This window comes from Microcaecilia unicolor, chromosome 3 (assembly GCF_901765095.1).
Source record: "Microcaecilia unicolor chromosome 3, aMicUni1.1, whole genome shotgun sequence".
NCBI classification, from domain to species: Eukaryota; Metazoa; Chordata; class Amphibia; order Gymnophiona; family Siphonopidae; genus Microcaecilia; species Microcaecilia unicolor.
The window spans coordinates 205437772-205464563 of NC_044033.1; the positions used below are offsets into that span (position 1 = coordinate 205437772).

At 44.6% G+C, this 26792-nt stretch overlaps 2 protein-coding genes across 2 annotated transcripts; one reads left to right on the forward strand and one right to left on the reverse strand.

The window, feature by feature from the left end:
- Window positions 1-1828: 1828 nt before the first annotated feature.
- Window positions 1829-7560, reverse strand: RPS18 (ribosomal protein S18). The gene is made up of 6 exons (XM_030197225.1): window positions 7306-7560; window positions 3958-4056; window positions 3243-3329; window positions 3040-3141; window positions 2614-2705; window positions 1829-1947 (listed from the first exon to the last, which is right to left on the reverse strand). Exons 1-6 carry the CDS (start codon window positions 7549-7551, stop codon window positions 1872-1874), a joined length of 702 nt encoding a protein of 233 aa, XP_030053085.1. The 5' UTR covers window positions 7552-7560; the 3' UTR covers window positions 1829-1871.
- Window positions 7487-26553, forward strand: VPS52 (VPS52 subunit of GARP complex). Its single transcript, XM_030197222.1, has 20 exons — window positions 7487-7565; window positions 8415-8505; window positions 8604-8656; window positions 9618-9693; window positions 9922-9989; window positions 10340-10515; window positions 10903-11053; window positions 11174-11274; window positions 12399-12531; window positions 12778-12835; window positions 13679-13812; window positions 22435-22590; window positions 22753-22871; window positions 23043-23166; window positions 23263-23358; window positions 23479-23586; window positions 24173-24238; window positions 24333-24444; window positions 24949-25067; window positions 25438-26553. Exons 1-20 carry the CDS (start codon window positions 7506-7508, stop codon window positions 25582-25584), a joined length of 2148 nt encoding a protein of 715 aa, XP_030053082.1. The 5' UTR covers window positions 7487-7505; the 3' UTR covers window positions 25585-26553.
- Window positions 26554-26792: the final 239 nt, after the last annotated feature.

Sequence of the window (26792 nt, forward strand, 5' to 3'; positions counted from 1 at the left end):
AATTAGCCTCTTCACCAAGCAACACAGCATTACTAATGATCGTACTGGACCACACAACCTTCATCCCTTCCAACCCTCCACATATACCTCATTCGATCACCAAACAACCTTGTATTTGTTCAACCGACTGGGCATGGTACTATGTAAGCCACACTGAGCCTGCAAATAGGTGGGAAAATGTGGGGTACAAATGCAACAAATAATGACCTTTTTACATCATCACTAAAATGTATTACATACAACCCTGTGCAGAAGGCTTTTTGCAAAGTCAACAAAATCAATATTCCCTCTACCAACCCATGTTAACTCACCCATACACAGTAAACTAAAGTTATGAAAGAGCATATGAACCCCAGCCAGCCCGTCACTTCTCCCTACTCTACCATCCATCCTTTTACCAGTTTCCCATAGAGATAGAGGGTATCCCTCAAACTTCCCCATCACCTAACAGTAACAGCCACAGGCTTGCTTTAAGGGCACACTGTTGCCAGGTCTCAAAGGAAAGGAAGTTATCTCAAGATCAGTTCATAACTCACCCTGAGACTGGAAAATGATGGACGCAATTCATTTCTTAGAGACGAGAACCATATCTTCAAAAATGAATAACATGCTTCCTAGGTAGAGGCTGACTGACTTCCAGTTTTGGTGCCAAAACCATCCCAAACTTTAGATTCAGCCACGTTTTGGCCAAAAATACCAGTACATTGTGAGCTGAATGCAAAACCCCCTCCACTACACCTAGGGCTACCATAAAGCCCTAGTGTTTTGGGGGCCTAACCCAGGCAGGTGTGATCCCCAGATCACCCCCTGCCCATCAAAATGTCTGGCAAAATTGTCCATAAAGTTAGCAGCAGCCATTTTGAGTTTCAGAATTGCTCCTGCCTACGCTGGCTCCAGCCTCAAAATGGCTGCTACTGAAGATCAAGGCAGCACAGGAGTAGCCCATGCAGACTCCAGCAGCAATGTCACCAAGGAGTTTGGCTACATTCCCCTGCTATCTATGGAGAAGCCCTGTTACAGGTACACAACCCAATTTACTCAGCAGATCTGTTGCTCATCCACCACAACATACAAAAGTCTACGAACCAGAAGGAAAAGTGCTCAAAACTACTTCTATTGAAAATACCTATTTTCCAGGGACAAGCAGGATGAGTCAGCCACACACTGGTTCAACAGCTGTACCCTTAATTACAATGGAGTTCACACAGTATGGAGCCTACTACATGAGTCCTCAGATTCTGGTAATCTGAAGGGCCCTGTAAGTCCTTGGAACTTGCTCTTTCCCACCACCCCCACTTCTGGGACAAGACTGTCTCTACCTTCAGTAGACTGAAAACGTGAGTAGCCAGGATTTGAGACGTTTAGCCTAGCTAGTCCAAGTTTATCGCATTCCCATAACAAGGGCCAGAAGTTTGGCATTTGGCTTGGGTAAGCCAGGGGCAAGACCCAGATCTAAAAGGGCAGAGGGACAGCCCCCCCCCCCCCCAACTAGAAAACGTTTCTTTTCCTCTACTAAAACCATCTCAGATTTCTAACATGCCACAATCAGAATGCATCATTCTGTTAATCTTTCAGAAATTGATATAAAAAAAACCCCTAAACATTGCATGATCTGTCATCAGTTACACAGCCTCGTTGTTCCTGTAGGTATATTTGCACAGGCCTACCAGCTCTTAATGTACCTGGAGGACCCCCCCCCCCCCCCCCCAAAAAAAAAAAAAAAAAAAAAAAATTTGTCCTTGTATACATGTGCCTGCACCTCTCTCCAAGCTAGATAGAGAGACTCAAATCAATCCCAGGGCAGCAACTACAGACACTGGAGACAAAATCTGTTTTTTTCAGATATGTTTTATTGGAAAAGGCCAAACATATTACTTCTTCTTAGACACACCAACTGTGCGACCACGTCGTCCGGTGGTCTTTGTGTGCTGACCACGCACACGTAATCTGTGGGAGAAGAAGAAAGTGGATTAAATATCACCAACAAAAATACACAAAGATAAAATAAACATCCTGTAACTTAAACCAACTTATCAAAACCAAGAGGAGAAGAGGATGTGAGAGACACTCAAGTACTACAAAAGGTGGAAATATAGAAAGAAAAAAAAAAAACACCCTTCATGAGCAGAAACATTAGAAAAGAAGATGTTATATAATGCTGAAAAGTTATTTTTTGGAGGGGGGATTGGAGAGAGGACTGGGGGAACAGGAAATATTTCCTCACTAAAAGGGGATTGAGGCCAAAAACACAACAGAATCCTGGAAAAGACCAGAAAAATCTTTTGCTATGGGGGATTTTCTGGTATCTGAGAGCAGATACCAGAAAATAAATAGGGCACACAGATTGTGCATCCTAGATCAACCTCTTCTCATCACTCTTCTGGGTCAAGGCCTCTCAATTACAAGATCTCTCGCACCTCAAGATCACATACAAGTCTGCAGACATGCACTTACAGAATCACACCAGTTAGGTTTGAGCTGAAAGCCATGCCGGATTCCCACTGGTTAGAATGGCTTGCTGACTGCCCCATTGTTAAGGTCATTAGTACGAAGCAGATCACAGTTGAAGGCTCATAGAATCCCCTCCCTTAGCACCAGGCCCCTTGCTCTCACCCCCAGAAATGCCGCAGACCCCTGTGAGCACGGATCTTCTTCAGCCGTTCCAAGTCTTCACGGAGTTTGTTGTCAAGACCGTTAGCTAAAACCTGTAGGAGGGAGTGAAAAACGTCAGAACACAGAACAAGGGCGAAAGTGCAGAGAAAGAGCTCACAGGAACCATAGGACAGAAATTTCCATAATATAAAAATCACAATAAATGCAGAAACCAAGCGACAGTTTTCTACTGGAAATAATCTTACAAACTCAGAAGAAAACATAGAAAAATACTGTAGGAAGCAAGACTGACAAATTTCCTGTGGCTGCTGGTTTAGTAGCCCATAAACCAATACTTAATTGGTGGGGGAAATCAGAGAGCGAGAACAGAGAGGCAGCTTTAGGATTACTGGAATCAGACTCCAGGGAATGAAGCATTAATCTCACCTGGCTGTATTTCCCATCCTTGATGTCTTTCTGTCTGTTCAGGAACCAGTCAGGGATTTTATACTGACGAGGATTTTGCATAATGGTAACAACTCGCTCCACCTGTAAGGGAAAGAAAAGTTAGCAAGAAAATGCTTCACAACTGGGTCTGTACTTCGGCCTTGCAGACCCCATTCTAGAGGGTAACGGAGCTGGAACCTCACCTCATCTTCTGTCAGCTCTCCTGCTCTCTTTGTCAGGTCAATGTCGGCCTTTCTTAGCACCACATGTGCGTAACGTCTGCCCACACCCTGAAAGGGAAGCGAGATCAAACATTCCTCATTCCATGTTGCAACAAACATAAATCGTTGTTTACTCCTTCCAAAAATACTAAGACTATTGGGCATGCGATGAAGCTACAAAGTAGTAAATTTAATACAAATAGAGAAAATGTTTCTTCACTCAACATGTAATTAAACTCTGGAATTAGTTGTCAGAGAATGTGGTAAAGGCGGTTAGCTTAGCGGGGTTTAAAAAAGGTTTGGACGGCTTCCTAAAGGAAAAGTCCAAAGACCATTATTAAATTGACTTGGGGAAAACCCACTGCTTATTTCTGGGATAAGAAGCATAAAATGTATTGAACTTTTTCGGGATCTTGCCAGGTATTTGTGACCTGGATTGGCCACTGTTGGAAACAGGATTCTGGGCTTGATAGTCTGTCCCAGTGTAATAATACTTATGTACTTAGCAGTGTGATGCCTCCCCGAGGCTTGCGGCAGTACAAAGAATATTAACTTTCCCATCAGCAGAAACCTTCTGTAGAATCTTGAAGCCGGTCAGTTAATGATGGTTCCTACTTGGGATGAATAGCCCACACTAAAGGAACACGGGAGGTTCAAAATTACAGAGCAACTACGGATGCTCAGTGTCCTTTCATACCTTAATGGCAGTAATGGCAAAGGCAATCTTCCTGCGCCCATCGATGTTGGTGTTGAGCACACGGAGAATGTGTTGGAACTTCTCAGGAATTACGAGAGACTGTGGGATAGAAAAGAGCAGAAAATCCTTAAAATGGGCTGTTTTCTCCTCTCACTAACCTCCTGCATTTCCCTCCCCACCCTCTTATAAATCATAAGTATCCTTCCAAGAACTACAGCAGCACCAGCTGTCTTCACGCTACACTGGATTTCTGTAATCTATTAACTGGGCTGTCAAAAAGGCAGGTTAATGACTGGAAATAAGTCCCAATCATGAAATCTTTACACTAGCTTTCCATTGAGGCTGATCTGAATTTTAAAGTGCTGGTTCTAGTTATCAAAGCTTTGTAAGGCTGCTCCAGGCTGTGTTTGGCTAATGCGTTATTCTATTTTAGTGTTTTGTGGTTGTCTCTGTCCAGTCTTGTTTTATATTTTAGCCCAGCTCCAAGCAAAGAAGCACTGGCGAGTTTCAGCACCAGCCCCCATAAGCTGCAAATAGAAACACAGAAACATGAAGGCAGATAAAGGCCATATGACCCATCCAGTCTGTCCATCCTCTATAACCCCTAATTATTCCTGTTCCTAAGCGATCCCACATGCTTATCCCCATGCCTTTTTAAATTCTGGAACAGTCCTCGACTCCACCACCCTTTCTGTGAAGTAATACTTCCTTAGGATATCTGGGAGCAAAACCGAGGCCCTCTCCAGGGCACAGGATGTGCTCCAATAGGTTTCAAGACCCAGCCAGGGCTCAGAGCAAAACTCTGCCTCTAACCTGGAAAGGATGTGAATAGTACAAAGAAAGCCAGTGACCGTTATTGGTAAATAACTGAACACACGTAAGGGGGAAAGAAGTTATAAAAACTATAAAAAGTGAAAGATTTCAATCTTGGTGTACATCAGCCTGACTAAACCAAATCTGCACCCTGGTTCACAAGATCATCTAGGGCAATGCCCCAGGATACATGATAGACCTCAAGACCTACCAATCAGAAACACAAGAAAATCAACACTAACATACCTAAATCTCCACTACCCAAGCTGCAAAGGACTTAAATACAAATCAACCTATGCATCCAGCTTCTCTTACATAAGCACACAACTTTGTAACGTGCTTCCGACCGCTGTGAAAACCATACGACCACCTAATCTTCCGGAAACTCCTAAAGACTTACCTGTTCAAACAGGAATATCAAACGACTCAACCTAAATGCCTAACCCCGCAACATCTCTATATATAAAAGGCAACACCAACGTTCTATGAAGCCTCCAACCAGAAGTGTGAAGGGGGAGAGATATCCGGTTTCCCCATGAGTGTCTGCCCCGCCCTCGCTCTCTCTCTAACACAAACAGTGAAGGAAAACAGCAAAGCAGGAAATGAAATCGCTCTCTCTGTAACAATGAAGGACTCAGAGGGGGAGGGGAGAGAGGGCAGGAACACACACACTCCCACATGCACACTGAAGAAAACCTTGCTAGCCCCCGTTTCATTTGCATCAGAAACGGGGCTTTTTTACTAGTAACAATATAAATGTTCATATTGGACATAACCTACTCTTCCCCTTGACCCCCCCCCCCCCCCGATATGTCTATCGATTCTTATCATTAGTCTGTCATAACCTCACTTTGAGGCATATTTTCAAAGCACTTTGGGAGGCTAACTTCCATAGGTTTCTATGGAACTTTGGGAGGCTAAGTGCTTTGAAAATGAGCCTCAAAGTATCTGTTCATGCCGGTATTGGCGTCTGCCACTATGTAAGCCACATTGAGCCTGCAAATAGGTGGGAAAATGTGGGATACAAATGCAACAAATAAATAAATTCTTTTGCACTGTTCCTCACTTGCTACACTACTTGATCACCCTTGTCAGCATTGTCACCAGGGTTGCGGTTAAGCCGCCGAATTAGGCGGCTTTTCGGAAACGGCTGCGGGGAATTTTCTCATCGCATGGGTTGTGGGGATTTGGGCGGGTTTTCAAGCGGCTGCGGTGCGGGATTGGGTGGGTTTTCGCGGCTGCCGATTGGCCGGTTTTCCCGCTGCCGGGGCTTCTATTGGTCCAATAGAGGTGACGTCGGGGGCGGGGCTAATGATGCGGGAGGCGGGGGTTGGCTGCGGGCGGTTTTTGGGTGGGTTTACGGCAGGTTTTGGGCTGGTTCTAGCTTCTAGCTCTCCTCAGCACCATTGTCTCCTATAATGACAAAATGAGTGGTGGAGTGGCCTAGTGGTTAGGGTGGTGGACTTTGGTCCTGAGGAACTGAGTTCGATTCCCGGCACAGGCAGCTCCTTGTGACTCTGGGCAAGTCACTTAACCCTCCATTGCCTGCCGCATTGAGCCTGCCATGAGTGGGAAAAAGTGTGGGGTACAAATGTAAAAAAAAAAAAAAAAAAAATGGCCTATGTACCCTTCAGCAGGACCCTTTCACAAGTTGAACACTTTTTACTATAAACTTTTGGGTTGAATTTTAAAGGAAAACCATTTGTATGTTAAAAAAAAATAATAAAGTGCTCCTTTTACAATGCTGCTCTACCAATTAGAAGCACACCAAATGTGGCAAAGCCCATCCAATTCCTATGGAATTTGTAGCAATCTGCACATTGTGGCTTTGTAAATGGAGCCCAATATATAACAGCCAAATAGTTAAAATAAGCTTGCCCCAGAAAATAGAAAAAAAAAAATCCTTCCGTTTAATCACAGCAAAGTCAGCCAAAAGTATATCACCGTCAAAACAGTTAAATGCTTTCCAAAATATAAATCATATACCCAAATAGGAAAAAGATCACATGAAAAATTGTGGACTAAGCTTTATAAATTCACTGAGACTGAGACCTCCAAGAGTCAATTATTATAATTAATGAAAAGTTTATCCCACAGCTTTTCATGTAAAAGGGTGCTGTAAGCACTGCATAAGAGGCCTCCTTCCTACCAGTGTAAATAATTTGTTTTGGAAAGCTCCGACTATTTAGCACACAAATAACGCCTACATTCCCATCATAGGGTCCCCGGCAGCAACCGGTACAATTCCTGGACCACTGCGGCACCCCCTCGCGCCGATGTTCGCGGATCCCATGGACGAACGCCGGGAGCTCCCCGACTCTGCCACCATTAGCGCGCCGGCGCACTACACCTCACCAGACACGAGCCCTAGCGTTCCCCGTCTCGTGGCTGCCAATGGTATGGTCGCCTGCCTTCGCCGGAGCAGTCAGCGCTCGTGCTCAAACGCCACAGCGACCCGGACCACCACCGCTAAAGACCCGTCCCTGGAGCTTCATCAGCGGAACCCAGAAGAACGACGGCTTATATGTATTTTACCATAATTGCCGGTGCTAGGTCGCTCGTTCGAGACGAGGTACCCCTTCCACTCCGGCTGAGAAAGAGAGAAAGAACGTGACGTAGAAGAGCTGTATTGATAATCGCGCGTTCGCTTCCGGGTTGGCCGGCTGCTGGGACTTTATTGTTCTCTGGTCTCAGGACAGTAGTAGTAGTACGGCGGTGAGGTGACCCACAGTGGGATGGAAGAGAAGCAGCAGCAGGAGAAGGATTGCGGGAAGGGCACATCACCCACCGTTAAAGTAATATTATATTACCTCCTTTTGTGAATAACGTTACTGTCCACCAAGTAATATTGTGTTAAACTCCCACTGTCCCTTCTGACACAGTTGCACAACTGTACAGTATATCGCTCCCTTAAAAGTAATATTGTGTTATATATTCTTTTTTTATAATATAATTACATTCCCTCAAAAGTAATTTGGCATTGTGCACCCTAGATATCACACCTTCCTTGTAATATTATGTTATTCTGCTGAAACGAAAATGTATCTGTGATCAGAGGACACTATAAGGGAATTATTTTATTTATGTAGTTATTGGTATTTTACTATTGGCAACCCTATTGCTTAGATGTTTGTTTATTCTGAGTGTGTTTAGCTACAGGTCCTGCTGTGAAGGAGGATTTGTATATTATTTCAATGCTTTCTCCCCGTCTTTTGGTTCTGTTATATGTATTATTTTGTATCCTGGTGGGCATAGGTCTAGTAGTGCAGGGTCGTCTTCAAGGGTACATCACCACTTGTCCCTGCACCTCATCTGTGCTCTGCCTTCATCATCAGCCACCACATCCCATCCGAAAGCTCACTTGTTCCTCCACCTCACCCTACAGTTTCAGGAGCTGACTTGCCACTTTATCTTACATTCTCTTCACCCACCTCAAAAGTCTCCTTTCTACTACTTTTATCTCATCCATCATTGATGCCTCCCTCCACTCCCACCTGTCCATTCCTCATGCCTTAATCCCATCACACAGCCAAAGTTTATTTATATAAGGCATGCTAGTGATCAAAGGATTAAAATTAAAAAGGAGGAACAAAAATTGGGAGAGGGGAGAATGAAAGTTACTATATGATGTATTTGTGTTGCAGGCAGTTGGTGATGGGGGAGAGCAGGCGTTGAATCTAAATTTAGGTGATCTGGACCTCACCTCAGATGAGTTTATCCTGGATGAAGTGGACAGTGAGTGTTCTTGTCTTGCTTGACACATTAGTCACCCCATCTTCATGGTATGACTCTATATAGTTACCTACATTTCAATATCTATTTATTATTCTTAGTTCACATACAGGCAAATCTGGAAGATGAACTGGTGAAGGAGGCCTTGAAAACGGTAGGTTTCTCAGTGTAGTATCATCATCATCAGTCTATCCTCAGTCCTCCTTGATCCCAGAATCAAGAACCTTCTTTTTCTTTGAAAACAGGCAGTCTTTATTCTAACCAGCGTGAACAGCACAAATGAGATGACCAGACACGGCCGTGTTTCAGCAAACAAATGCCTGCATCAGGGGTCTATAGAATCTCATAAAATAGGTTGCTGGTATAATGGAGCAATATCACCAATATAAATCACACGTCAGCACAGTAAAACACTGAGAAGGTCAGCTGTTCACATCAAGATTGTACATAGTGCCTTAAAGCCACTGTGCTTCAGCACTCTGTACAGTCTTGTTGTGAAAAAAAACCAATCTTCTCAGATGCTGTTTTATTTAAAAGTGGGGCAGGGGGCAGTGGGGTACTGGTTGTAGTTTCCTGTTTGCTTTGGATTGCTGGCTTGGCTTCTTTTCCTCAAGGATTGTCTCTACTGGCCTCAGTTTCTTTGGGTTGCTTCTCAGCAATGGAAGCCTGAGAACCCTCCCTCATTTATTTATACATTCTTGTATCCCGCTATTATCCCAAAACAAGTTTCGGTTCGAAGTGGCTTACAATTTACATTTTGGTGGAGTTACAATAGTGTTGTGCAATGTGGAGAGGGCATCTATAGTTCGTGTGGTTATTCATAGAGTTTTTGAAGAGGAAAAGGTAGTGGTAGCTTTTCAATTGTAGAGTTTTGGTGATATTTATTTATATAGTTTTTGAAGAGGTAGATTTCAAAGGAAGGTGACAATATCTTTGTGATTAGCTGTAGAATTTTTTGAAGAGGTAGCTTTTCATTTCTTTTCTGAATTGGAGATTTGTGGAGCTTCTTATGGTTTTTGGTATCGAGTGCCACCATTTGGAACCCAGGTAGCTAAATCCTGCTGTGTAGATAGTTTTGTGGTTTTAGTAAAATTGTTTCTTTTTATTGTGAGCAGGGCGTGGATCTCCGGCAGTATTCAAAGCAGGTGGAGATGGAGTTACTGCATATTGAGCACGCATCCATCAAGGATTGTATCCTTCCATGGGTTCTTATAGCCACACACAGGATATCTACGTATTCCATGGACAAGAAGGTTAAGTCATGCATATACTAGTGGTGACATCATTCAACTGTGCATTGACTTATCCTGCTTTCCATGGAGAAATCCTGTTACAGTAAGTAATTTCACTAGTACATACGCTGGTGTTGCTTGTGTATTCATGTATTATTCTTGTTTCTTAACTGCATTTATACTCCAGATATTAAAGAGAGTCAGAATATCACATCTTTGCATAACCAGATCACAGCTTGTGATGCTATCCTTGAGGTAAGGAGAAAGCAGAGTCCCTGATTCGAGGAATGGGGGAAGATAGCCCAGTGCTTCTCAAAACAAGATTACATATGTCCTATTTCCCTCTGCTACAAATAATACAGCCACTCGTTAGTGCAAGTGAGGACAGCCCCTTCCCCCGCTCACCCCAGTGAGGGAGCACAGCCCCTTCCCCCGCTCATCCCAGTGAGGGAGCGCAGCCCCTTTCCCCGCTCGTCCCAGTGAGGGAGCGCAGCCCCTTCCGCCGCTCGTCCCAGTGAGGGAGCGCAGCCCCTTCCCCCACTATTTAGTGTGTGTGGGCTCTGTGCATCCGTTTGTGTGTAATTTGTCCCACTTTCCCTCATTAGCGCATGGAGCAGATGCTTAGCACTTTTCAGTGTGACCTCAGCAGTATTAGCTCTGAGATTCAGACCCTGCAGGAGCAGTCCATCGCCATGAATATTAAACTGAAGAACCGTCAATCTGTGCGTAGTGAACTCAGCCAGCTGGTGGATGAGCTGGTCGTACCCAGCACCATGATCAGGTGTGTGTTTGGGGGGGGGGGGCACAACACGAGGCTCAGGGGAAAGGAAGCAGAAGAACCGAGCACTAGGAGAAGGGGTGGAGAGACTGACCACCAGGATCAAGTGATACAGGGTGGGGAGAGATCAGTACTGGGATCAGGAGAGAAGGGATGCTTGGACTGAGCACCAGGAAACCAGAATAGGGAGAGAGTCAGTATGGGAGAAGGGGAAAGAGGATGGAGGGACACAGCCAGTACTGGGATTAGGGGAGAGGGGACTGGGCATCAGTATCAGGTGATACATTATAAAGAAGGACTTGGTATGGAAGAGGGGGAGAGAGGATGGAGGAACTCAAGTCAGTCCTGGGACAGAAGAAATTCAGCAGCCCAATCTCTTCGTCCTTGCAGCGTGATCCTGGAGACGGCAGTGACGGAGCAAAGCTTTTTGGAGCAGTTACATGAGCTGAATAATAAAATCAACTATGTGAAGGAGCAGTCGTTCAGGGAGACCATGGCCTGTGCCGATGTGCAGGACACCCTGGACCGGCTGAAGATCAAGGTATAGAGTGGCTTACGGCTGCTGCGTGTGTATGTGGGCATGCCTAACATTGCCGTTGTGTCACGGCATCTGTGCCAGCGTTTCTCCTTTTAAGCAGAGGCCTTTTTTGTCTCTTTTCAGGCAAGTAACAAAATCAGAGAGTTTATCCTCCAGAAAATCTACTCTTTCCGGAAGCCAATGACCAACTATCAGATCCCCCAGAATGCACTGCTCAAGTTCAGGTTAGTCTGGTAACTCGGTACAAAGACTATGAATAATTTGCAAGATCCCTCCCCCCAGTCTCTGAGTTGTGCTCTCTAATAAAGATCCCCTTGATCACACAGGAGGATGCAAACTGTTTTATTCCTTGTATGTTATGCGCCACAGACGCTATAGGACCCATGGACTGCATCAGGCCTCCATATCTGCCCTTTGTGCTTCTGGGGATCTCATAGGACTACATTGCAGGGTCCTTCTGGGCAAGATCCCTTGTAGCATTTAGCCCATGGATACGTCTGTGAGATCTCCTGTATTTCTTATATCTTAATTAACTGTACAAAGAACTTGCCTGTAGTTATTTATCCCAACTGCCTCTGTACCATGATCTTCTCCCCATCTATATATCTGCACTTGGCCCCTCAGCTATGTGGTAAGTTGTAGAAAAGCATTAGTATTACTCCGGAGTCTGCAAACAGCTGTCCGGCACTTTGTAAGCCACATTGAGCCTACAAATAGGTGGGAAAATGTGGGATACATATGTACATACATAAATAAATAAATAAATAGCAATGTTATTTGAATGTTCTAATTGTGTGCTTATTAGATATTCCATCACTATTACGCTTACATCGTATTATATTTCTGTTATTTGAATTTCAGTGCTGTTAAATGTGTCTATTTTTGATCCTGTTTCATGTTATTCCTATTATTAGGTTTCAATTTGCTGTTTTCAACTTTTCCTGTTTTGTTTTTATTTATGTTTATACTTGTTCATTTTACTATTGTTATGCTATTAACAAAATTGTAAGTTTGATGTTAAACTGTACCTGCTGTACACTTCCTTGGGTGAATCTCTTCATAGAGGCGGTTAATAAATCCCAATAAATATTCCACTGGCCATAAGGACTAAATCCATATATCCCGAATACCAGCAATGAAGGATATCACCACATTAACCCTGATGATTTCCACTTCTTACCTCAAAGGGTTTTTTTTTAAACGTTTATTCATTTGTTCAATTCCAAATAGAACCATAATATTGTATTGCTTTAACAATCATCAACCTATAACAGTCCCTCCTTAGCCTCCCCCACCCCTTGCCAGTATTGCTTTAGTTTAGCCCATTCCATCTTCTTATTCTTGACAGGTTTTTCTACCAGTTCTTGCTGGCAAACGAACGGTCTGTGGCAAAAGAAATCCGTGATGAGTACGTGGACACCATGAGCAAAATCTACCTCTCCTACTTCAAGTCTTACACCAGCCGTCTGATGAAAGTGCAGGTGAGAGGACCCATGTCACTGCCTGCCTGTCCTTTATTCTGTGGGCAGTTTTCTGTCAGACTCTTTGTCACCCTGGATCTCTCTCGTCCCTCACTCCCATTGTGTAATTTTCCCGACAGTCTCTTTGTCATCCTGTATCTGCATCTAACTTTCCCTCACTCCCATTCTGTGTGTTCATGTCTGTCTCTCTCTTGCTCGCTGTGGGTTTGTCCTGTGAGTAACTTGTTTCTTTTATTTGGATTTTAGTATAAAGAAGTGGCTGAAAAGGATGACCTGATGGGAGTAGAAGACACAGCAAAAAAAGATATCCTTTCACCCCCCTATTCCCAGCAGGCTTTCTGTAGAGACTGACTCCAGAGTCCATCCTTTACTAGAGGCCTAGGTTCCACCTCCTCTCTCCTGTCCCTATCGCACTGTGAATGGGCCATGCAAACGCACCATCCAGGCCTGTTCTGAGGAAGGCTTCATTGTCTGTGCCTATTCAGGTCTCGGGTTGGGAGGGTGTTTGATTTTCATGCCCATTCAGGTCTCAGGTTCCCTGAGGATGGGGGGGGGGGGCAGTGGATTTAATGTCCATGCCCATCTCAGCTAGAACTTTCTTTGGAATGACATTCCCCTATTCAGATCAGATGTATACCTTCCATTAAGTACCTTCCCACTATTCCTGAACCTGTGGGATAGTTGTGTCCGACAACCAGCAGATGGAGATAGAGAAGGACGAATGGAAAGAAAATTTTCAGGGAAGACCTAATTTCTTCTTTTTTCTTTCATTTTCAAAGAGCTTTGAAAACTCATTTTCCTTGTGGTTTACAAAATTAATTGAAGCTGTAATTTCTGTTGTATCTTCTGTTTGGTGGAATGAAGAATGATGTAAACCATCTTGAATTTGATATAGAAATGGGCGGTATATGAGCAATAGAGTAGAATAGGTCTCAGATTCTCAGGGGGGGTGGGGATTGTGTTTAATGAAAAGTCACAATCTGAATGGGCATGGACAGTTACGATGCAGTAAGGGCAACCCGCAGTTCCTGGGTGGTGTCCCCTCACCTGTGCCAGCTGACGTTAAGATTTAGATGTTTTAATCTGAGTGGTCTGGACAGAAAAGCCCATCAGAGGGCCTCAGTTTGCTTTTCTTTCACTCTCCAACGCTTCTTCTCTAAACCCTCGCTGAAGAACCGCAACACCGTCTTCACAGTGGGGAATCGAGCAAATATCATAACGTCAGCGGAGTTGGAGGCACCGATCATTGTCCCGCACACGGCACAGAAGAGTGATGTTAGGGTGAGTCTATTTGGGAGCAGGGAGGGACACATCAACCTAGATGTTTGTGGCTGACTTTTGCTGGTTCCCAGTAGAGAGGCAGGTGCTCAAACACCAGAACATGAACTATCCCACCTTTTGGCAGGAGCAGGGACAAGGGGAGAGATGAGGACACAATAAAGTGTAGATTAAGGAAGCCTGACTTAATGATCCAGCAGGCCTTGCAATCAGCAGATTGTAATACCCCAGAAACCAACCTGGTTAGGGCTCAGCTTGTGCAAAGTGCATTGGAATTGCCAGCAAAAGGGTCTGTTGGAGTTTTGTTTACTGCATGGCACCCTACCCTTTGGAATAAGCTTCTGCTGGACCATAGAATGGAGTCAAATTAGATGAAATCATGCAAGCAACATAAAGCCTGGTTGATCGTTACAGCAATCTTCTTCTTTAATAAATATTTGTTTATTTATTTATTTGTTACATTTGTATCCCGCATTTTCCCACCTATTTGCAGGCTCAATGTGGTTGCATAGTACCGTAATGGCGTTCGCCATCTCTGGTAAAGAAACAAATACAGAGTGATGTTGTGGTCGAATAGGGTTAAGTTCAGAAATAGTTTTTGTAATGTTTTCCTTTTTAAGTACAACAATATTGTTATAATTACTGAAAAGCTTTTTATCGAAGTGTTTAACTGGTTTCTCTTATGGACCCTTTTTTGGGAGAAAGTGGATGTGACACGTTCAAGAATAGATTACATTAGACTGTGGGAGTAGGGTGCTATTTAATGGCTATTTAATGGTCTTCTACTGGGTGACCAAACAGTTGGATGTGGGAGGGGTGCTTGATGTCGTATACTTGGATTTCAGCAAAGCCGTTGATACGGTTTCGCACAGGTGACTGATAAATTGAGTGCCCTCAGTGTGGGATCTAGAGTAACGGATTAGGTAAAAAATTGGTTGAATGGTAGGAGACAGAGGGTGGTGGTAAATGGAGCTTGCTCTGAAGAAAAGGATGTTGTCAGTGGAGTACCGCAGGGATCGGTCCTAGGGCTGGCTCTTTTTAACGTCTTTGTGAGTGATATTGCAGAAGGGCTGTCTGGTAAGGTTTGTTTCTTTGCGGATGATACTAAACTCTGCAACATGGTGGACACCCTGGAGGGTGTGAATGACATGAGGAAGGACCTAGCGAAGCTAGAAGAATGGACTGATATTTGGCAACTAAGTTTTAATCCCAAAAAATGCAGGGTCATGCACTTGGGTCGCAAAAATCCAAGGGAATGGTACAGTATAGGGGGTGTAGTGCTTCAGTGTGTCAAGGAAGAGCAGGACTTGGAGGTGATTGTGTCTGACAAACTTAAAGCTTTCAGACAGGTAGAAAAAGCGACTGCGAAAGCCAAAAGGATGCTTGGGTGCATAAAGAGAGAAATGACCAGCAGGAAAAAGGAGGTGATAGTGCCGTTGTATAAGTCTCTGGTGAGGCCTCATTTGGAGTACTGCGTGCAGTTCTGGAGACCGCACCTATGGAAAGATATAAACAGGATGGAGTCGGTCCAGAGGGCAGCTACGAAATTAGTAAGCGGTCTTGAATGCAAAAATTATATGGACAGGCTTATGAACCTCAACAGGTATACGCTGGAAGAGAGGAGGGAGAAAGGAGACATGATAGAAACATTTAAATATCTCAAGGGCATTTATGTACAGGAAGAGAGCCTTTTTCAAATGAAGGAGAGCTCTGGAATGAGGGGGCATATGACAAAGTTAAGAGGGAATAGGCTTAGGAGTAACCTAAGGAAGTATTATTTCACAGAAAGGGTGGTGGAGGCGTGGAATGGCCTCCTGGTGGAGGTGGTGAAGTTGAGGACTGTTCCAGAATTTAAAAAGGCATGGGATAAGCATGTGGGATCGCTTAGGAACAGGAAGAATTAGGGGTTACAGAGGATGGGCAGACTGGATGGGTCATATGGCCTTTATCTGACCTCATGTTTATATGTTTGTATTTTAGTTGGTTTTTTTTTAAAATATTTACAGTGGGGGAAATAAGTATTTGATCCCTTGCTGATTTTGTAAGTTTGCCCACTGACAAAGACATGAGCAGCCCATAATTGAAGGGTAGGTTATTGGTAACAGTGAGAGATAGCACATCACAAATTAAATCCGGAAAATCACATTGTGGAAAGTATATGAATTTATTTGCATTCTGCAGAGGGAAATAAGTATTTAATCCCTCTGGCAAACAAGACCTAATACTTGGTGGCAAAACCCTTGTTGGCAAGCACAGCGGTCAGACGTCTTCTGTAGTTGATGATGAGGTTTGCACACATGTCAGGAGGAATTTTGGTCCACTCCTCTTTGCAGATCATCTCTAAATCATTAAGAGTTCTGGGCTGTCGCTTGGCAACTCGCATCTTCAGCTCCCTCCATAAGTTTTCAATGGGATTAAGGTCTGGTGACTGGCTAGGCCACTCCATGACCCTAATGTGCTTCTTCCTGAGCCACTCCTTTGTTGCCTTGGCTGTATGTTTTGGGTCATTGTCGTGCTGGAAGACCCAGCCACGACCCATTTTTAAGGCCCTGGCGGAGGGAAGGAGGTTGTCACTCAGAATTGTACGGTACATGGCCCCATCCATTCTCCCATTGATGCGGTGAAGTAGTCCTGTGCCCTTAGCAGAGAAACACCCCCAAAACATAACATTTCCACCTCCATGCTTGACAGTGGGGACGGTGTTCTTTGGGTCATAGGCAGCATTTCTCTTCCTCCAAACACGGCGAGTTGAGTTCATGCCAAAGAGCTCAATTTTTGTCTCATCTGACCACAGCACCTTCTCCCAATCACTCTCGGCATCATCCAGGTGTTCACTGGCAAACTTCAGACGGGCCGTCACATGTGCCTTCCGGAGCAGGGGGACCTTGCGGGCACTGCAGGATTGCAATCCGTTATGTCGTAATGTGTTACCAATGGTTTTCGTGGTGACAGTGGTCCCAGCTGCCTTGAGATCATTGACAAGTTCCCCCCTTGTAGTTGTAGGCTGATTTCTAACCTTCCTCATGATCAAGGATACCCCACGAGGTGAGATTTTGCGTGGAGCCCCAGATCTTTGTCGATTGACAGTCATTTTGTACTTCTTCCATTTTCTTACTATGGCACCAACAGTTGTCTCCTTCTCGCCCAGCGTCTTACTGATGGTTTTGTAGCCCATTCCAGCCTTGTGCAGGTGTATGATCTTGTCCCTGACATCCTTAGACAGCTCCTTGCTCTTGGCCATTTTGTAGAGGTTAGAGTCTGACTGATTCACTGAGTCTGTGGACAGGTGTCTTTCATACAGGTGACCATTGCCGACAGCTGTCTGTCATGCAGGTAACGAGTTGATTTGGAGCATCTACCTGGTCTGTAGGGGCCAGATCTCTTACTGGCTGGTGGGGGATCAAATACTTATTTCCCTCTGCAGAATGCAAATAAATTCATATACTTTCCACAATGTGATTTTCCGGATTTAATTTGTGATGTGCTATCTCTCACTGTTACCAATAACCTACCCTTCAATTATGGGCTGCTCATGTCTTTGTCAGTGGGCAAACTTACAAAATCAGCAAGGGATCAAATACTTATTTCCCCCACTGTATATATTTATTATGTTGATTTTATGATGTTTATATAATTGTATTTGTTTTGATTATACTTTGTTATATTGTATTTTCCAGTCTTATCAAATCAAGAGTAGGCTGGAATGGTTAAATAGGGGACAGCATTTAAACAACACTAAAGAAGAGGACATTCCAGGAAACTATCAACCAGCAGATTGAAAACAAATAATAGAGGCAGAAGCGTAGCTAGGTGGAGCACAGCCCGCTCCCCCAAACAGATTTTTGAAAAAATGGCGCCTATGCGCCAATAACTTTCCCTGCTGCCTGCCGCATAGTCTTGCATCTTTCTCCCCGTGTTTCTTCTGCTGCCCGCTGTCTCCCATCTGCGTCGTCATTTTTACTGCCCTGATGAGTTTTCCCTCGACACCGGCGATGCACAGTCAGCCTTCTGCCAGCTTTCTCTTTAGGCGTGTCTCACTCCCACCTCTGCGGAAAAGAGGAAGTTGCGTTAGAGTAGGCGGGAGTCCGGGATGCGCCTGAGGAGAAGCCCAGACGCTGGCAGAATGCTGACTGAATCGTCGGTGCTGAGGGAGAACTCTTCAGGGCAGTAAAAATGACAACACAAGACAGGAGACAACAGGCAGCAGAAGAAACAGGGAGAAAGATGCAAGACTCTGGGGGGAGACCTGCCCAAGGAGGTTTAATAGACGAGTGAAAGCGAGCCTTTCTAGTCCAGTAAGTAAGCAAGGAAGCCAATTTGGTTAATGTGGTTCCACTCCCCCGCGTAGCCGTCATCGTCACTGCCTTCACCCCAAACAAAACAAGCAAACTTATGAGCTGCTGCATCCACGTTGTCGTTCTTTATTGTTGATCCGTAACAAGGCTAAAGCTGTTTCTGTTATTAGGCAGTGCCTTAAAAGCTGGAGAAATAAAACAGCTTCAAAAATTATTGCAGTTGGTGGAAAAAGCAATTATAAACTCTGTAGTTTGTGCTTATTTTTCTTCACTGTTCTTCTATACAATACATATGACCAAGATTTAAGTGAGGATATCCATCCTGTTGTTGTATTCTGCCTTGGGAAGCTGGTGTTATAAAGATGATAGAATATATTGAAATTAAATGGAAGTAGAATTAAACTCACCTTTCATTGGGGCACATGGAATCACATTTTAACGTCATCTCATTTGTAGGAATTTACATTTTAGATACACAAATGGATTATTCTGTTTTTAGGCATGTTTCAGGGACAAGTGGTTTTATAAATAAAAATAAATATTTTTTTAATGCAGATCTCTTTTGTTTAAACATAACTAAATCCCATAACTAAATGGGCTATAAGCCCCTAATGCAGTCCATTGGCTTTCTTATATTTATTGATTTATTTATTTGTTTGTTTGCTTGTTTATAACATTTGTAAACCACATTTTCCCACCTATTTGCAGGCTCATTGTGGCTTACATATTCTGTTTTAGTGGTCTTTACCAGAAGAAAATACATCTCTGCATGAATATAACACGTGCTAGAGTTCCTCTATAACTAGCCCCTCCAAATGACACACTGATTACGTTTTACAACAAATTACTACTCTACCTATATTCCGTTCTGTTATTATACTTTTTCTGTGTACATCCGTATACTGCACAAATTGCCATGTTTGAAAATATAAGTGAGATTAAATACAAATGCTACCAACAATAAAGAGTGACAACATGGATGCAGCAGCTCATAGGTTTGCTTGCTTTGTTTTGAGAGTATGGCGATGACGGCTTCACTGGGAAGGGAAAACTGAGATTGGATAGGGACATAAAGGGGCACTACTGGAAAGTGGGGAGGAGATAGGGACACAGAGAGGGCAATATTGGAAAGGGGAGGAGGAGATAGGGACGTGAAAAGGGATGAAATGGGGGACAAAGAGGTAATTTTGGAAAAGGGGAAAGATGGTAACACAGATCAGTGCCAAATAGATGTAGAGAAGGAAAGGAAGAAGACAAGAGGAGAGAGAAGAAATGGAAAGGCCAGCTTGGAAAAGAATTTGTAAGGCTGACTCATGGAACATGGAAAAAAAACTGGAACTAGCCAAATTCCCAAACAACAAAGGTAGAAAAAAACATTATTTTTATTTAATACTTTGAAAGGACTGAGATGTACCTGCTTTGTAAAATGTACATTTTTCTATGTTTATTTTGCAAAGTACAGGAGAAAATGCTTTTCTGTTTCTTTTTACCAGTATTCCACTGTTTATAGAGTCTGGTTTTCTTGGGCAGAGAGGAGGGGAGTCTCTATTTCAACTTTTGTTTTTGTGGCTCCCTATTCTGTATTAGATTGGTAGAATGGAATGTTGTCACAGTTTGGGTTTCTGCTTGTGCTTGTGACCTGGGTTGGCCACTGTTGGAAGCAGGATACTGGGCTAGATGGACCTTTGGTCTGACCCAGTATGGCTACTCATGTTATATAGATGAGGGTCTGTTCATGTTCTGCATGTGTGACTGAGGTGAAGAATTCTGCTAGCATGTAGTGTCTGTGTAGGAATATGTAACAGTGCAGCTTGTTCCAGTTTCCTAATAGTAGGTATTGGTGCTCGAGAACCCAGTGTAATATATATTGCATTGCCTTTTCATAGGTGGGTTAGGGCTGTTATGGGGTGGTAAGTTTTGTGTTCTAGGGCAGCATTTCCCAAGTTGGTCCTGGAGTACCCCCTTGCCAGTCAGGTTTTCAGGATATCCACATTAAATATGCATGAATTGATTTGCATATACTGCCTCCATTACATGCAAATCTTTTTCATGCAGATTCATTGTGGATAGCCTGAAAACCTGAATGGCAAAGTGTCTAGCCCTATTTGAAAGTAGGCTCAGCCACTCTGGGGCAAGGGCCGTCTTTGGTGGTCCTTGTCAACCAAAATAAAAATCCTGAAGACTAGTGGTCTCCACATCCTGTAGAATCACCACACAAACAAAAGCCCATCTGATTTAAACAAGGTGTCTAGCAGTGAAAGGAATGTGTGTGCTATTCCTGAGGTGATGGTCACGATTTGAATATTTTTACTTTGTAGTTAAGAAGACAGGTTGCCTGCTCTGGCCAGTCCAGGGACCTCTTCTGTGTCCTGCCTCCTGATGTAACTTACTGTTTCCTTGTAGGCAGGACGCAACAGAGACAGCCTGTATTAATCAGTGCCCGCCACAGTCCTTGAGCAACAACACAGACACTGCTGTCTAGCTGACACCAATCGGTGCCTATTTTATAAAAGTCTGCTACCCCTGAGATTAAAACCTGGCTACGCCTTTGCATAGAGGTTTGGGGGTTTTTTTCATTAAGCGCCTAATTAGGCTGCGGGATCTGTTGGCAGAGACTTGGTCAAGGCAACCTACATAGTTTATTATTTATTCCAGATTTGATATACTACCTATTCCGGCGAGCGGATCAAGGCAGTTTACAAAGCTTAAGGGTAGGGTTCAAAAGAGGTTTTGACAAGTTCCTGGAGAAAAAGTCCATAAAAAAAACTATTAGCCAGGTAGATTTGAGAGCAGGGCTGGTGTTACAGACATTGAGAGGCTCAGGGCAGAAACCGGGGAGGGAGCCCAAAAGCTGGTCTTCAGCCTATGCATCCTATAGCTCGAGGTAGGTTTGGGCAGGGCATATGCCCTATTTGCGACCTCCTAGCGGTGGGCCTGGTTGGGAGAGCGACTGCCACCACTGCCCATCCCTGCAAATGAGTTATCAGACTAACGGATGCACTTTTTTCCCCCCAAATTTGGGAGGAAAATGTGGGTGCATCTTATAGTCCGAATGTAGCGTACCTGCTCGCTGGGGGGGGGGGGGGGGGGGGGGTGGCCAGAGCTGGTTTAGGCCGAGGTGAGCGTTGCGACCGAATAGGGCCCCGCGCTCACCTGCCTGCTCCCTTCCATTCGTGCACCCATGCTCCCTGTTTTGAAAGCTTTAATTTACCCGACGTCGCGGCAAACCAGCAGTAAAAGCAGCAGGCAGGCTCGCATTCTCATCGCTTCCCTTCCCTCTCAGCGCGTCCTGCCTTCCTCTGATGTAACTTCCTCTCCGCGAGGGCAGGACGCGCTAAGAGGGAAGGGGAGCGACGAGGAGGCGAGCCTGCCTGCTGCTTTTACTTACTGCTGGTTCGCCGCGACTTCGGGTATGTAAATTAAAGATTTCAAAGCAGGGTGCACGGTTGCACGAACGGAAAGTCGGGGAGCTGAGGGCGGACAGGCAGGTGGGCGGGGGTTTGAACCAATCGGTGCACATGGGGAGGGGAGGAGAATTGCTGCACATGGAGGAGAGGGAGGAGAATCGTTGGACATGGATGACAGGGGAGGACAAATTCCACTGCAGAGCCATACAGGTTGTGCAAAACTGATGTCCCCTTTCAAGAGTGTTGCACAACCTGTGGTCCTCCAGCAGATCTCCGCCACACTTTTTGCCTCAAAATTTTTTTTCCTCCTCTAAAACCTAGGTGTGTCTTATAGTCCGAAAAATACGGTACTTTTGGGATATTCTAGATACTTGTGAGTCAGACTGGCCACCACTGGAGATAGGATACTGGGCTTGGTAGACTTTAGGCTGTCTCAACACGCCTTTTCTTACTTTCTTATGGATAAGGAATAATATCCTAATGGCAATCAAGTGTCTGCAGCGGGAATGCTTCCTTAGCAGTCTGGACAGACTAGAAGGTCAATTGGCCATTCCCTATGTTGCAGTCGATGCAGTAACTAATTCTGTTTCTATCCTGCTCCTTGCACATTTAGCATTTGATATACCGCCACTGAAAATATAAAAGTAACACCATGGCAATTTAGTGTTGAAGAAAAACTACACATACATCTTGACAATTAGCCAAACACAGACAAAAAAACAAATTCAAAACATAAGAGGCAGAAATGAGTAACACAACAGATTAATAAAGAGACATTGCAAAGACCTGGGACATGCAAATAAGGGCTGAAGTACGAATAAACCTAATTGCTCAAAAGGGGGCATTTAAAAATCCACTTTATCCCCCTTATCCTTTCCACTCCTCCTCTCTGTCTCTCTTCCCTTGCTCCACCGCTTCCCCAGTACCCTTTTGAGTCTCTCTTCCGCAGCCAGCATTATGCTCTCTTGGACAACAGTTGCCGAGAATATCTCTTCATCTGCGACTTCTTCATGGTGACCGGCAATTCGGCTCAGGATCTCTTCAATAGCATCATGGGGAAATCACTCACTATGTTTCTGGTAAATCCCATGTGTACATTCATAGACTGCACTCGTGTACCTTCACTCACCCGGACTCATTGCATCACACTGAACGTGAAAGTTAGTGTCGTCATGTTTTCTGTATCTCGTGGACGTACAAGCTGGCACTGAGCACTCTCTCTTCCTCTCTATGTCTCACAGAAACACATGGACACTTACGTCTCGGACTGCTATGACAGCATCGCTGTATTCTTGTGCATTCACATCATCCTCCGCTTCAAGACCATCATGACGAAGAGGAACATCCCCGCCATGGACAAGTGATGTCATTCCCTCCCTCCTTTGCTCTAATTCCTCCTTCATCCCATCTTCTTTCCCCTCCTCTCCTTCAAATTCTGATTGTTCTTCTCCATCCCAACCCCAGTCATTACCACCTCTAGAGCGGGGTCATTTCCCTATGTTTATTCTATGAATCTGTCCGTCTGCTGCAGGTATTGGGACACACTGCTTGAGATGCTGTGGCCAAGGTTTGAATTTATCCTGGAACAGAACATCCAGAGCATTCGAAATACGGACCCCCAAAAACTGGGATTCCTGGATACCCGTCCACACTATGTGAGCAGAACCCCCGGTCCTGGACATGGGTTGGAGGAGAAACACTACATGTCTCCTTCGGTGTCCTGTTTCAAATCTTTCTCTTCTCCCTTACAGATCACAAGGCGCTACGCAGAGTTTTCTTCTGCAATCGTGAGCATCAACCAGACCTATCCTAACGAGAAGACAAACGCTCTGCTGGGACAGCTACAGGTATTTACTCTCCTCACATACACCCACTGCTAGAACAGCTAAAGACTCTCCAGCTGGGACAACTGCAGACATGCGGTGCTGCTCTCCAAACGTGACAGAGCCTTCGTCTTTTCCCTGCAGGTAGAAGTGGAAAACTTTGTGCTGAGAGTGGCTGCAGAATTTTCTTCTCGGAAGGAGCAGCTTATCTTCCTCATCAATAATTACGACATGATGTTGAGCGTCCTGACGGTAAGAGCAGCATCCGTTTGTCTGCTGCTCCTTTTTTCCCCAATTCCTCTTCTAGAAGCTGACTGAATTTCAGTTCTGCTTTTGGATACTGGGTTAGTATGGCTATTCTTATGTTCTTACTGGGACAACAGGCAGAACACCCAAAGAAGTCACTAGGCCACCAGGGCTTGTTAAGGTAGGCCTGGGGAGAGCTTACTGATGCTCGAGAGGAGGCAGCAGCAGCCCACAGGGACCGGTTCTGTCGGGGGAGACAGGCATGACGTTCTGGTTTCAGACAGATCTCCTATGTCTCTCTGTGACTTTTTCTCACAATGTATTCTCTCTGCTTTTCCCAGTATGCCACAGTAAACCCTAGGGTGGAGTGTTGGGGTATCTTAGTGGTTAGAGCAGCCAGGGTTCAAATCCCACTGTGCTTGTGACTTTGCGCAATACACTTAACCCTCCATCGTCTCAGGTACAAACTTAGATGTGAGCCCTCCAGGGACAGAAAAATACAGTGTACCTTAACGTAACTTATCTTTTCAGTAGTACTCAAGATAAGCTAAATCCAAATAAATAAACTTTTCTTTCTGCCTCCTCCTCTCAGGAGCGAGCTGTGGATGACAGCAAGGAGGTGGAGATTTTCCAGCAGCTGCTGACAGCTCGCACTCAGGTTAGTGGCTTGGGATGTGTCTCCTACTTTCCATAGGCGACCGTTCTGATTAAGTTTTAGAAATCTCAGAGGGTCCATCTGTCTCTCTCTGTAGGAGTTTATCGAGGAGATCCTGTCGCCTCCCTTCGGAGGTATGATTGCATTTGTAAAAGAGTCAGAATCGCTGATAGAGAAGGGGCTGCTGGAGAGGTTGAAGAATGAGGAAGGTAGGAGGGGACAAGTGTGAGCTTCACTCTTCTGTCCTTTCACTTTAGCCATTATCTGTCCACTGATGTTGCCATTTTTTGTCTAAGGAGAGAAATGCTTAGTGTATTGGGCCTTACAGTCTGTCTGTTATGTCTTGAAGTGTACAGTCGGGATGCGTTCTTGAACTGACGTCTGCTGAGGGGGATTACGCTGCCTGCAGGACAGGCCATATAACCAGTCTCACCTGTTACTCCCTAATGCATTTTTTTTTTTTGTGGGTGAGGGGTATTTGGCGTCTCTCCCCTCCACAGGCCTCTTTATCTTGTTGTTCTGTGCTGAGGAGGGCGGGGGGGGGTGATGTCTGATCCCCTTGATAGGACTCCTTACTGTTTTTCTATGCTGAGGAGGGGGTATTTGGCATCTCTCCCCCTCCATAGGTCATTCTACCTTGTTGTTCTGGGTTGGGGAGTGTCTCATTAGCGTTTCCTCCCCCTGGGATTATACCCTGTCCCTGTTCTCCTCAGGACGCGTCACTCAACTGGTGCGGGGATTTGCTGGCACCTGGAAGCAGTCGGTGGAAAACCTGAGTCACGATGTAATGCGATCCTTTACCAACTTCAAGAACGGCACCAGCATTATCCAGGTAATCATACTGAGATGAGGTTCTTTCCCCACGAATGTATGCTGCTGGGAGAGGGCAGAAAGTGATGAACTTACAGTTAATAATCTCTAATAAACTCTAGGCTCCCCTGGATCATCTAGTCATATGTCACAAAATAGTCCCTCAGCCTGTGAGAATCCATTTAACTTGTCTACCAACTCTTTCACCAGTCCAAGTAAATCTCAACAAGGTGTCTTGAAACAGTTATTAAATCAAGTCACCTTTTATTAGTTCTTAGCTGTGGGATAGCCAGGACTGCAGAATAAAAATGAGCTACTGGGCCAGCCCTACAAAAGCACTCCTGTTCAGAATTGTGTCATTTTTTATAACCCCTCTCCTTTTTCTCCTGCAGGGGGCGCTGACGCAGCTTATTCAATATTATCACCGTTTTCATAAGGTGCTGTCCCAGGCACCCTTCAAACACTTACCTGTGCGCTCTGAACTTATCAATATTCATCACCTCATGGTGGAAGTGAAGAAACACAAGCCTAATTTCTAAATCCTCTGCAGGAAGCAAGCTCAAATGGCAGTTTTTATAGGAAGTGACTTCGTACACTATTCCCCTCCCCTATGGGTTTGGAACGTTTGGGAGTCTCATTTATTTAAATGTACTTTGAACTGGAAGCGATGACTCCGCTTGTTTTTCCAAATGGTTATTAGTGAAGATTGATTTTTAAAAGAGGAGAATTTTTGCATATTGTGGTGGCACATCCATGCCATTAGTTGCTCCTGTGGGAGAATTACATTGTCAGCATCTGATGTGGGACCACAGATTAGCATCACTTTACCTGGTCTTGTTGGCTTTGCTGTTGATGGGAATCTTTGGCGCTTCTTTTTGAAAGATCACTTTTTGTTTCAAAGTAGGCAGTGCCAAATGGCTCCCAGAGATATAGGTATCTGGTACTGTATTATTGTTTGCAATCTGTTTGGAAGGGGTGGGGGGAGATTTTTGTTCTTGTTACCCTCTAATAAAGATTTCGGCTAGGAATCGCATGGACTGTGCTCCAGTGTTTTGGGCAAGCCCAGTTTGTGGTGACTGCTGATGGGGCTGCAAAGAAGACAGATATGCATATTGTATGTGTCAAAGTTTATAAAAATATCACCACTGTCCCTGAGCAGTTAATTAAATTAAACAGAAAATTTCTTGGTCAAAGATGCCTAATTTTTAAAGTTTTGGTACAGATTTTCCCCAAGAGTGCATGTATAATGCAACTTGGGCTTCTGCCTTTTCAGTGGTTTTCATTTATCACTTCACTGAGTCCAAGGACAGCTCTGAGCTATAGGAAAGGGACTTCTTACACAACCACATCAGTGCAGAGTTTTCTACAAATGACAGAAATTGAAAACAACCCCACAAAAATACTAAAACTCCGCAAGCCCTAAAAGTGGTAGATCATTCTCCTACCCCCTACACAAACCCGCATACTGTTCTGCTTCAGCTCACTTTCCTCGACCCTTTCTCTTCCCCCTTTCTACATTCTCTCTCAGCCCATTTTCCCTCCTCCCACCTAACTACATCGCCTTACCCCTTACCTAACTACATCGCCTTACCCCTTGCCTGCCCCAGTACTTTGCTCCCTCCAGCATATACCCCCTTTACCCACTCCTCCAGATCATCTCCCCTCCCACAACTGTCTCTTTACTCCCTGTTGTACTCAGCTCCTCCAGCTCATTTTCTTTCCTACACCTGTCACCCCCCAGTGTCAA